This window comes from Agelaius tricolor, unplaced genomic scaffold (assembly GCF_023055355.1).
Source record: "Agelaius tricolor isolate 1412-34295 unplaced genomic scaffold, bAgeTri1.0.p SCAF_7, whole genome shotgun sequence".
NCBI classification, from domain to species: Eukaryota; Metazoa; Chordata; class Aves; order Passeriformes; family Icteridae; genus Agelaius; species Agelaius tricolor.
This window is the reverse complement of record NW_027269267.1, coordinates 20,070,778-20,083,803: the sequence shown is the minus strand read 5'-3', so window position 1 is coordinate 20,083,803 and position 13,026 is coordinate 20,070,778. Positions and strand designations below refer to the sequence as shown.

The following is a 13,026-nucleotide window of genomic DNA, read 5'->3' as shown; positions in this document are numbered from 1 at the left end:
ATAAAGCAGCACAAGCAGCTGGAGGTTTCTGGCATGTTTCAATTTTCACACTGTAAAAACAAGACTTTTTTTTTCAAAGCACAAGATTACTGTCATTTCAAAATTACCATTTCTCTCAAGTCTTATTAAACTTACGAGGCAAAAAGCAATTAAACTTATGAGGCAAAAAACATTCTAGGGTCCATTACTAATAATAATAATCATCATCATCATCATCATAATCATCATAATCAACACAAAGAAAAATGTCAGGTTTTATTCCTATTAAAAATATCTGTTGTAAACTATTTTCTTTCTTTCTGAAACAAAGCATAAATTTTGCCATAACATAAAATGTACAGTACAGAGATGCAGCATGTCATCCTAAGAAATAATAATGAAAATGTCAATTTCTACTCAAAACTTTTCTGACAACTATAGTTTGTTAAAAGCTGACAGGCAATTTATAGACTGCTAGTCAGAACTCTATGTCTATTAAATGAGAACTTGAGAATTAAATGAGAATTGCTTACAAGGGAATTCAAAGCTCTAAAAGTATTTTGTTCCATCAGCCTAGCCAGCTGAACTTTATGAAGATTTTCAACTCATAGGCAAAACTCACAAAAAGTCCACTGAGATTTCAAACTCATTGATAAATTTCTAGTTCTTAATACCTTAAAAAAAACCCATTTAACTTATCAGGTATAGTTCTGCTTCTTGTAACTCATGGTAGATATATAAATAAAACACAGTGAAGTTTTCAGATTTTTTTTACCCACATTACTATAAACAATTACTAGATCCTTTAGAATCCAACTTTTGACCTGTATTTCTGATGTCTCTCAAAAGTACATCTGCTTGATTCCTTTTACCATTTCCTGCCAACAGGAAACAAAATCACAAACAAAAAACCCCTCCAGACCAAACAAGAACCTCTGGCTATGACCCATGTGTATAAAATTCCAACTGAATGATATTTTGATTTTATTTAAGAGTTTGGCATCCCAAACTTCAAATAAATGAATTGGCACTGAAAATCCTCACCCCACCCTCACCAGTGCAGCCCCTGTGTGATAGGTGCCCTCCTTTATACCCTGCCTTTACTGGTCCTTTCCTGTCTGCAAGGCATCCTCACCTCATGAATCATTATCAGAGTCACTTAAATCGGATTCAGATCCCTAAAATAGATGCAAATACAGTCAGTTCAACGTGGTCCTTGGGCATTTTATCAAAGTTGTGGATTAACTGGCACACTGAGCTGGCTTTAGGAAGAGTGACCTTGAGTTCAGTGACTGAAGTCATGGCTTGGCAATACCAAGTTCAGGCCAGCTCTGATTTTACAAAGTGCTCAAGCAAATGTTACCAACATACTCTACAAATCCAGCTGAAACTCAGGCAGACCTATTAGTCTGGGCTCAGACTGACCTACCTGACTGCTGAGGAACAGAGGAGGAGGAGACTGCACACCACTGCTCCAGGTTAGTAACACACACACTGCAGTGCCCAGCAACTAAAGAAAATGAGGTTCCATCTGCCAGCCATTACCTTTGCACATAATGGATGCCAGTCCTTGCTCCCCCATGATGAGTTCAAAACCTAAATACACTGGGGAAGTCTTAATCTAAGCACACAGAAACATGAAGGAAAGTGGAATTTAAAGTCTCAACTTCCAACTGCCTGGCAAAAATCCTATACAGAAAATGCAGCAACAGTGACTTTTGTGAAGCTGTTGGAGAGAGAACCACAGCACCCACACCATGAGCTCTGCAGCCAGCATTCTAACTGCTATTGAAAATCTCAGGTCATTGTTTGAAGACTCACTTTTGTGTTTAAAATACACAAAAGTGAATGACACAGTTGCAAAGAAGTGAATGGTGCAATGATAAACAATCCCTCCAGTTTAAGTTTAAGAGGACTGCACTCCAGGTGTCTGTGCAGCATTTTTGTGATAAATTGGTTGTATCAGTTGCATTTACTAGCAAATAATTTTTTTCTTTTTTTTTTTTGTAAGCATTTGTCAGTTGAAAACAGTGCAATGGTGCTCAAGAGATAAAAGATAAGTGCAGGCTTCCTTATCATCCCCTAAGTAAGCTCAGGGCAGAGGGGTAAGTGCACCGATAAACAGAAATATAGAGACAAACAAGATATGGGACATGAGTTGATAATAATGTTAAATAATGGAAAATTCATGAAATTCATTAAGTAAGTTCATTCCCTAAAGAAAATGCCAGCTCCCTCATGTCACACTGCCTTAACTTTTATTTCTCTGTGGGTGAACCACGTCCTGCTGCATCCTCATGGCTGTAGACCAAAGGCTCCAGTTCTGCACTCTGAAAGCTGCAATGCCAGTATTGACAAAAAAATCTCCAACTATCTGAACACACAAAACATGTAAAACCCTCCCTCAGCTTCTAGGAACTTGGTCCTTATAGATCTCTGTGGACATACCAAAGGATCCATGTTCTTCTGCCTGCTCACTGGTCAAATACATGTCAGAAATCTTATCATCCAATCTTTGTGAAAAGAACAGCAGATGAGTCACCTCTGGACACATGAGTTCTCTTTCTCTCCTATGAAAAAATGTTCTGAAGCCAACAAGTACATACAGCAAAGTTTTATTTTTTGTCACTGCCAAACTCTGAAAGAAGTTCATGGGTTTCCCTTAACTTAGTCAAGTAACTTTGCACTTTTGTGTGACCACAAATGCCTGTTCATATGGTTTGTATAGACCAACAGATGTGCATTAATGAGTATACAAGACTGCAAACATCATGCTTTCAGTTTTGCAGACAGAATATAGACACTTCAGGCTTCAGCTGGCAGCTAGACAAAGAGTCCCATGACATGCCTTCTGCCTTCTCTCAATTTGCAATTTACTCTGGTACTACCCCTCTTAATCCCTGGTTTGAAGAGCCCAACAGAGAATTTCTATGAAACAGTTTTAGCCTATGGATGAAAGAAGGTGAAATTCTTAAGAAAATACTTTCTTTTCCAGAATCTGTTCTTGTACTTCAATTCTTGCTCAGATTTCTTAAAAAGGGTTTTATTCAAAGTATTTTATTATGCATTTTTTTTCTCCCTCCATTGCAGATGAAATTAAAAAGCAGGAAAGTCTAGAACCTCAATTCCATGGTAACAAAAGAAAAAAAATTACTAACTGTAGAACTAGAAAGTTCAGAGCATAAAATTTAATTACAAGGAACAGATATATGCTAAAAACTGATCAATTTTACAGGCAGATTAATATTCAACCCAAACCCACCACTCTGTATTTTGCTGGCAAAGGCATCTTCCTAGCCTGCATGCAAAAACATCCTTCAAAGACCCTGGCACAAATCTAGTCTGAGAACTCCTTACTTACCATGGAGGATATGATTTGGGCTAGACCATGAGGATTTTTATTAATATAAGGATAGGGATTAATAGTCAGACTTATTATCAAGTTAGAGCTAGATTAAGATAAATATACCTATAAATATCAAACACATAGGTTTCAACTTTAAAACTGCTGAAAGAATGAGGTTAAAGACAGAACGAATTTGTTAAATCTGAAAGACTTAGACAGAAGGAGGTAGATAAAGGGAGCAAACAGGAAGACTTCTAGATAATCTCTCTGTTTCTTTGTGATCTATTACGGACTCACAGGGTCTATATGACCTTTTCCCACCAGCATGAGCAAAAGAAGATTTCCACCACAGTTAAGAGTTTTCTGATGTTGATGAGGCTGACTTCCACCTGAAAAAACCCACTATTTGAACAAAAAGTATTCCACAGTCCACACACACAACAGGGTTGTCCTGGTCCAGCCAGACCCTCTGGACCTGCAATCACACACCCCATTGTGATGTGTCTACTTACACGCCTCCTTGCTCGTGGCGCTGGCTCAGGTGTGTTAGGAGAAGTGGATTCATTCGGTGTTTCTGAGGTGGAGCTGAGAGATGAGTTACTGCTGGAAAGTTCTTTGTTCTGTCTTTTAGTTCCAAATGGCAAGAGAAAGGCCACAAAATCTGAAACATCTTTTTGCTCTTCTCTCTGAGAGTCTTGCTTGAGCTTGTAGGCCCGGTCATTAGCAATCACTTGAGACAAAGGCATTCCAAAAGCCTGGGGAATAAATTCTGCAACAACAACAAACCCCTAATAGTTACCAAACATCTGGTATTTATTTAGTACAAAAAGAATTAACTCTTTCTTTGTTAAGAAAAACAATCTGAAGTCCTTTTAAATATGTAGTAATTCCAATGAAGTATTGGACTCAGTAATAATAACAACAACAGTGCCAGATTGTTGTAGCCCATGGTATGTGAATGATATATCCAATCACATAATGCAAGATACTCTGCACAGGATCTTGAAAAATCACTTGAGATCAAATCTAGCTAGGATGTTGACTTCCACCAAATGAAACTGAACTCAGGCACTTATGGTTACATGTAGATGGTGGTGCACAGGGACATCAGAAACTCTGGTAACCATCCTGAGACTGTGAGCCTCACTGGACTGTGCCAAAGCTCTTTCTCATGTTTCAGATCCCTCCACCAGGCTCCTTTCTCATGAATGCTGTAGGGCACCAGAGTCAAGGGGTCCTGGCATGTGCAGGGGTTTCACTACAGTTCAGAGAGCTTTGAAGTACATTCACCACTCAGACTAAGCCTTCAAGGATATAGTTTTAAATTCACAGAAGAACTATACTGTTTTAAATACAGGTAAGATTGAACCTGTTTAATAGTGGTATATCAGTATGAAGTTCCTTTGTAACAGTAAAAAAGCATGGACACATGGAAATATAGGAGAACACATTTGTCTTGATTAAGAAAAAGAACATAATCCTCTCACATCAATACAACTGTAATGTACAAAACCAGCACATATCTCAGATCTCAAAGTAAAATGCTTAAATATTTTACAAAATAGAAAAATGCTTTACAGTGAATCAGTCAGCAACAACAAAATTCTCATCAATAATTTTCAACTTGTATCTACCTGAGACTAGCAGAAGCAAAACTACTGAGACAGATTTCCAACTAGAACTGGCTTGTGCTCAAAAGAAATGAAAAAAAACAGAGCTATTGATGCTATTCACCCTGGTGAAAATGAATGCAACTTCTACTAGGTTCCAGCTTCAGACCTGCTCAGATCAGGCATAAATAAAGCACCAGAGATTAAAATCAAATTTCTTTAAGCATCAAAAAAGGAATTATTAAAAACAAAAAGAAGCACATAGAAAAATTCTTATATACTATACTTCTCTTTTGCCACAATCGTGTAAATGCCAAAAATCCTTCTGGGATTTTAAGTCTGACTAGATCTTTGATGACACTTGCAAATTGTTTCTGGATTTGTATTAAGTAAGGCATTGAAAAAAAGAGGATATTTTAAGAATCTTGAATGAGGACAGCACTAGTCTATCACACTAAAGAAACAACAGCCCATTGTTCTGATTTGGTAGAAACATTCCTGCTCTTTAGAAGCATGAAATGTTAAGATATGAGTTAACTTTTGTGGCCAGTCAAAACTAAATCAGGAAGAAGTGCCTCATATATCAAGCAACTCTGGAGGTGACCTATGAGTAGAATGACACCTAAAACCATCTGCATTTAATTTAGGACAAGAAAGATCATCCTCACACAGATATCAAGCAATGCAGGGATAGCCAGTTCCAGTTCAGTTAGACCTTTCCCTCCTGTACTCAGCAGAGTATGTCTACAAAATTATGACAGTATTAATATTATTTTTTTGACTGTTCTGAATTATCTTCCTAATGAACATTTAAGATGACAAATTTGAAACGCACATATGCGACATGTGTCCCCTTCTGGCTGTCTAACCAGGTGCTTTCTTATACTGCCAGCAGCCCTTTTTATTTCCTGAGAAAAGCCAACACAGTATATTCCTCTGGTTTGGCTCAGAGCTGCCTATGATTCAGACTGGGAGAGGACAGCAGTATTTATTTAGCTCATGTAATGCCCAAGAGCAGGCTGGTGCCATTGATGCTACATCAACTGGGGCAAGATCAGCAGGAGATGAGCTCTCAGCACTGCTTCATTAAACAAGTTCATTAAAATGACCCTCTCCTTCCAGTATGTGAAGGCTGGGATTTTTAGGTAGGTGTTGTCCCTCCTTGGAAACTCTCAGGTGTGGGATTCCAGGTTTTTAATTGCTCTTGCTCAATGTGGCCCAGAGAAAGGACAATGAGCCTCTACTCCAGGCTGCTCTGATGTAGACCTTCTCAGAGGACATGAACCACTTCCTCAATTTCTCAGTGTCTGGCAGAGATGTGGAACTGGATGAAAACCAACTGGCTGAATTTCAGACTAAATACAGATGGCAGTGGTGCTGGCTGGCAGTGGTAATTACATTAAAGAGTTGGCAAACCCAGTAAAGTTTTGCTCATTTGTTGAAATTAAGAGAATCAGTTCCCCCCTCTGCAGACTGCCTGCAGCCTCAAGTTCCTAGCAAAATGTGTGTGCTTGCACCATGGGCTGTGGTGGCAGGGAGCATGTTCCACACAACAATCTTCAGAAGCATTCAATCCCAACAGCTTCCTGGTTGGACAGGTAATTAGAGTGAATGTTAGCCCCTCTGACATTTCAGATTCATTACAAAAGAAAAGCTATTTATGTGAAGTAATTAGCAACCCTTGGATGGGAGAGAAAGGGCACTAACTCAAATCACAAGATGTGTGGGTTTGAGGCTCTAGTGTCACAAGAAAGGTAAAAGGACCAACTGCCTTTTCACAGATGTGTGCTGGGGATCCCCTCTGTCAGAGAGGTTTCATTTGCATGAAGAAATGTACCTTAAAGCACTGGCTCAAACCTTGGTCTGTTGTATACATAGTGAGTGCCAAAGCTACAAAGGTAGTTATTCTCTGTAAACTCAACAAAAAATTGATCACTTATTCAGTGAGGAGACTGGGAAGCTTAAAAAGACATTTTGCAAAAAGCATCATGTAAAAATGTGAAACAACCAGGCAGATTGGGCAATCAGCTTGGAAACAGACTTGTATCCTTAGCCAGCACCACTTTTAATACACTCCAGTTTTCAGTGTTTACTGGCAAAGGAGGAAATTTACTATTTTGGAGAAGTGCATAATTTCTCTTACCAGAAAGTCAGTCTTGCAGCTGAGGCAAGATTCTTAACAAAATTTTGATTGAAACTGATATGTTCCTAAGAAATCTTTCTTTGGCGGTAAATCATCATTTTCTAATAAAAAGCAGCACATCACAGAAAAATTCCTAGCCAGATCAAATAAGACTTTCAGTGATCCCAAATCCTCCTTTTTGCTAATCAAATTATAATATTCAGGATGTTGACCCACATGGTTATAGCTTACCTGACCTCATGTCACCCTGTCCAAACATAGTTTAAAATATTTCTCTGAAGATTCAGCAGGTGAAAACTGCTTTCCATCCCACAGAACATATCCATCCAGACCATCCTACTGATCTATTAGAGCCAGTGAGATCTATATTGTAGATTCTAATGAGTCTTTCAATACTAATAAAGTGAAAAGTAACTATGGTTAGGGTCCTTAGCATTTGGAGTTATTTCTTAAGTACATCATAAATGCTGGTTTTGGGTTGCTAAAATCTGTGACCAAGATTTACTAAGGTGCTTGTACCATATCTATTTAAATAACAGGAATAGAGATCAGAGAATAACAAGCTTTTAAAGGGATATTTAAATGGGGTCTTTAAGTCAATCTCCCCAGCTAGCAGACAGGGTAACTCTGTTTTGCTAACTGAAATCAATTATTTCAGATCAGTAGAGACAGTGATTGAAGCAGAAAACAAGGAAAACAGAAACCTCAGTCCATAATGGGAACTGTAAAACTCCTTCCATCTGAAGGTTCTTCAAAACCTGCACTGACTCCAGGAGATTTGACGTAAGACAATGTTTCCAGCATCAGTTCTGTGGCTGAAAATCTCTTCTTCAGCTACTCACAGCTCACTGATCTTCAAGGAGTAATACAAGGCCCTCCCAATTACATATGTTTTTTTCTGGGAGGAGGTCTGGGATGTTTTTACAAAAAATTAAAGACATTATTTGGTACTTTACTTGACTTCAGTATAAAATATGACACAATGTTGATTAAAACCCCTCTTTTTTATGCTCAGAGAGCATGAGAATCATATTCAAAGTGTTTTTATAGAGGCATGGTTTTATAGAGGTTGGTGGAAAGGCTTTTAAAAAAACCAATTTCTGATAAACTACAATAAAAAACAAACTTCATTTATTCAGCTCCCTCCTTAGGCTGTGCCCAGGCACATAAGACACCACGATAGGCTGAATTACTGAGAACAAATGCAAACATTAATTAATATCTTAATTTACTGAGCATGAATAGGACGTAAACACAAAAGACATTTTCAAGAATTTTGAACTAAAGAAAAACTGGACATCTGCTGGATTTGCATATACCACAGATTTACCAGGAAGGCCTTTTCTCATGAAGTCCTGCATACACAGCAGCTGTGCTAAGGCCCCAGAGATGAACCTGTCAAGTATTTACATCCCATGCAGAAGCATCAGCAAAAGGGATGATTCTCAGTTACTCAAGCAATCACATAACAAGTGATTATAAATTCTCAGCAGGTCTCTTTGTTAACCTGTAGGGTTTTCTGGAACCAAGGCAAAACAAACTTGGTTTACTGATAAAATCTTCTAGAGCAAGTAATTTCTGGGAGGCATCCCTCTCAGGAATGCCTGTGTGTACTCTGAAAGGAGGCCTGCTTACACTGACACCCACATCACTGGAAAGGGATGGCAAAAAGACTCTGCTTCCGCTGCCTTAAAAATTAGCACTGAATTCATAAGGGAACAATATCCAGCTGCCAGCAGACAGCATCCTGAGAATGTCTTATTTCCAAGCAGCACAGACATGTTACTGCTCCTTCAGCCTGAGTAGTGTTTGTCAGCAGCCAAAGGCAATGTTTGGAGACATCTGTAGACAGTAGGATTGAGGGTCATGATGGCCATTAATAACAAAGAGGCCGGGTAAAGCAAAAACACTTGAAGGATAGAAGCTGAAAATATTGCTTAAATGTCTGGGTGGAGTGCTGCTCTCCTGTTTAGTCTGTTTACATCCAGCAAGTTTGCTATATCCTGCTTTGGTGAATTACTCAGAGATGTAATAACAATTGAAAAAACATTTCTTTTACAATTTCTCCACTTTTAATGAGATGTTGACAGATATAAAAAAGGACAAAGATATATGAAACTCATTTAATATGCATTAAATTCCACTGTGGTGTCTTTATTGGCCTTCAGAAGTTGACAAGTTGCTGAAACTCTCACTTAACAGACAGGTCGACTGATCCATCTAAATAAAATGTGAAGCTTAGACAGTAAAAATTCCACAGATTGGACTGAGTCCTAAAATACAAGTTATTAAATCTCCAAACAGTCCTAGAAAAAATGAGCACCATTCCTTTTGGTTATGCTTTTTAAGCATAGATGCCTGGTGGAGCGGGTGGCGAAGAACAGTCTTGGGCACAAATTGGAGAGATGTGGCACATCTCCAGAGAGAGCAACCCCAGGAACCTACACCATGGAGCAGTTCAGTGCATGTCAGTGCTAAAGGAGAGGCTTTGCCAGGCAAGAGCTGCAGCGAGGCCTCCATCGTGCATCCCTGGAAAGCAGCATGGTGGCCCTTTCTTTCCACCTCTGTGGCCTCCTGTGCCAGGCCCATCCCTGCTATCTTTGATTGCAACCCACACACACGATCACATGGTGCTGCATGACTGTCAGGATTAACCTTCAGGAGTCTGTCTTTACAAAAGGAGATTTTCATGTGGCCCACACTCTGGGCAGAACCAACAACATGGTCCCCTGAGCCACTTGTCCGGGTGTGTGGGGGCTTCCAGGCTGAGACAGAAAAAACACAAAATGTTTGGGATTATTTACTCCCCCAATTGCAACTGTGTTTACAAAGGTGATGCTGAAGGGATGGAAATGAAGTCTGGACTAAGGCAGCTGCATCACCTCTGTATGAAGTGTCTGGTGATCAGCTTCCCTGCTCCCCCTCCGATATCCTGCGGCCCGCTCTTGTTTTCTTCTCACAACGGTGCAGCTTGACTAGTTACTAAAAAAACCCACCACAAACCCCCCAAAATAAACAGAAGGAAGGCTTTCCATTCAGGTATGAGCACTAGAGACCTGCCTGGGTGGGTGTGTGCTCCCAGCCTTTTGTGTAGCACACCCATGCTCACAGTGAGGAGCGTTTGTCTTGGAGCAGCTGCCCAGAAATGGAAGATACCCTCTCTACAGAACAAGCCTGCTGTGAAAGGCATGTCAAGGGAGGTTAACTCTGACTCCAGGTGACATGGAGGCTACTATTCAGGGAAGGTGGTGGGGCTCAGTTCTGGTGTGAGCATAGCAGGCTCATCCTCATGGAGTCCAGCAGCACAAGGCCCTAGATTTTTCTTTCCTGAGCTAACTCATCAGCTGAAAGCTGGGCAACACTGTCCCCCCCTGACTCCTGAGGCTGGAGGAGATGCTGGTGCTGCTGCTTCCCACAGGAAAACAGCCACCCTTCAAGCACTGTGCCAGGCTGATGGCCCCCCTGGCACAAACCAGCACTCCTGGTTGTTCATTCCCTCTCCTATCATGCATTAAAACTCTGCTCAGCAAGCACCTGAATGGCAGATTATCCTTAATAACTCAGAAGGACAGAGAAAAGTACACAAAGACCAAGCATGGCCAGAAAACCTGACAAGTAAGACACCATATGCTGCTATTTGGGCTATTTTTGCCTAACATTTGCTGTTGGCAATTAGTAAGAGTAGATATGCCTTTCTTTTCACTCTGCTAACACAACCTGTTCAGAATGTGACTCTTTCCAATTTCCTGGACTTTTATTCACCAACCCACGTTTTTCCTAAAGGAGAGAAATACAGATTCTCCTTTTTGAAAAGTGCTGGGATATTTTCCTCTCAGAGGGTCCTATAATATTTTATATTATTTTATAGAAGCTCCTATAATACTTTATAAGTGGAGAGTGCATGTAAGGCTTCTATAACTCAGAATAAGACAGTGAGAGATGGAAGAAAAAGGATAAAAGCAGATGGGATAGAAAAAGGATAAAAGCAGTATGTTTGAAACATCTGAATTTCAAATAATAATAAGAAAAAAGGAATTAAAATTAGGAGAATCAGCATAGTGATTTCTAAAAATGCTTGGTATAAGTAACCAGATAGTATGAGCAAGGCTGAAAACCAGGAAGTAGATAAATTTAAACAATGATGAATAAGTACAAAGTGCTGATCTTTAGTGGCAACTAGTGAGCCCTAAAAGGCAAAGTGCACTCAGAAAACTATTCAGAATAAAAATCAAGTAAACCTACTAAGGTTTGAGGAGTATATGAATGGAGTATAAATGTTACCATGCAAGGTAGAGACAAAAGAAAACCCCTGAACAGAAATTCAATAGCAGAAAATAATATTATCTTGAAGTGCTCAACTGGTGCAGCTGTGTAATTATTAGAAACAAAGGTCAGCTGAAATAAACCATGGTCAGCTGAAATAAACCACAGCTTCCATGGCTAAGGAAATAAAACAGAATGCAAGGCAATATAAGAAAAAAATGTTGTTTGAAAGATCTTTGGCAACAGAGAATTTGGAATAAAGACCAACTCTGGGTTAAGGATTTGTATCCATCACCAAAAGGACACACTCACTTCTCAAGGCACCAAAGAGCATTGCTGGAGCTCTGAAAGTGCAACTGCAAGGATTGACCAAGTTTGGGTGACACAGCAAAATTCTGGCTTTGATGAATTATCAAAGCACTTTATCATTTTTAAAATCTGCTACGGTAATGAAAAAAATGTGAGGAAAAAAGCCAGAATGTATTTTAACTCTCAAATTTCTAAAAATAAACTTTCAACAGAGACTACCAAAGTCATGGTACCCCTAAGGAAGGAAAGATGAAAGCTCTCAGTACACCAAAAATTTGTGAGAGACAAAACATTTTAAAACGCAGGATGTGGTTAGCCTTTTCTGATGTAGAAGAGCACCTCACAGACCCTGTGAAGATCAATATCTGGCAAACACACTGAAGAGCAGAGCAGGTTTTGCACAGAATTATGCTGCTTTACACTCTTATCTGTATCAACAACTACAGAAAAAAACATAGCAATGACTAATTACCATGTAAACCAAATGTAATGAATTAATAGGGCAATGCAAAAAGGTGGCTACAAAATCATTAAATCTCTTCCTTAATGACTCCTCCTGCACGTGGCTTCAGTCACCTATCAAGTAATTCTTGTAAAAAATTTAAAGTTTGGTACTGGCAATGTAATAATACAAGAAGCCACTGGATGTACCAAACCAACGTGTCAGGGCACATTCCATTTTAGAAAGATTAATACAAATATTTTCCAAAACCAATTTTAAATCAAGAAAATAATAATCATGTATTTTAACTCATTAAACATATTAAAATGAAAAGAATAACTTCTTGACAACTCTGTAAACTAATTTCAAAATGGGGATGTTAATTTTTACAGTGGAATTTCAAAGTTCCATTCTTCTGCTAAACTAGACTTAAAGTGAGGACCTGAGAGTAACCAGGTCACTTCGTCTGTCACAAATTCCTGGATTTGAGATGATGTTTGTGAAACTGGGATATCAATACTGAGTTTTATAACCATTTTTCCAGAAATGAACACAAAATTAGATGCACAATTTCCTACATGCGATTTCACAGGCACTTTCCAGCATCTCAGTATTCAGACTTGGTTCAAATGGCTCTGAATTACAGGTCAACTTCAGGCCCTGGATTAGGGCCCAGCCCATAAAGCTGATTAGTGTCCAAACAAAAGAGTGCAGCCATATCCGTAAATCCGTGTCACGTGGAGCTTATTAAAATCCAACTGATCAGTAGCACTGAAGCATTTATATATTTTAAACAATGGTTATTTTCCTAAGGTTAAAGAAAGAAAAGCATACCAACAGACTTGCTTGGGCAGTGCTGGGTTTACGTGCTTTGTAAATTGAGAGTACAAACGCAGGTAAAGAACTGGATCATGTTATACAGACTACATTCTGC

At 39.1% G+C, this 13,026-nt stretch overlaps 1 protein-coding gene across 5 annotated transcripts in view; it reads right to left on the bottom strand.

Annotated features, from left to right (window-relative positions):
* The window catches only part of ARHGAP6 (Rho GTPase activating protein 6), a 319,683-nt gene that overhangs the window by 28,370 nt on the left and 278,287 nt on the right, over window positions 1-13,026 (bottom strand). For all 5 annotated transcript variants that reach the window (XM_071430546.1, XM_071430550.1, XM_071430547.1 and 2 more), the window contains one exon: window positions 3,838-4,094. In XM_071430546.1, coding sequence (XP_071286647.1) covers window positions 3,838-4,094 — 257 coding nt within the window. The remainder of the gene's footprint in view (window positions 1-3,837; window positions 4,095-13,026) is intronic.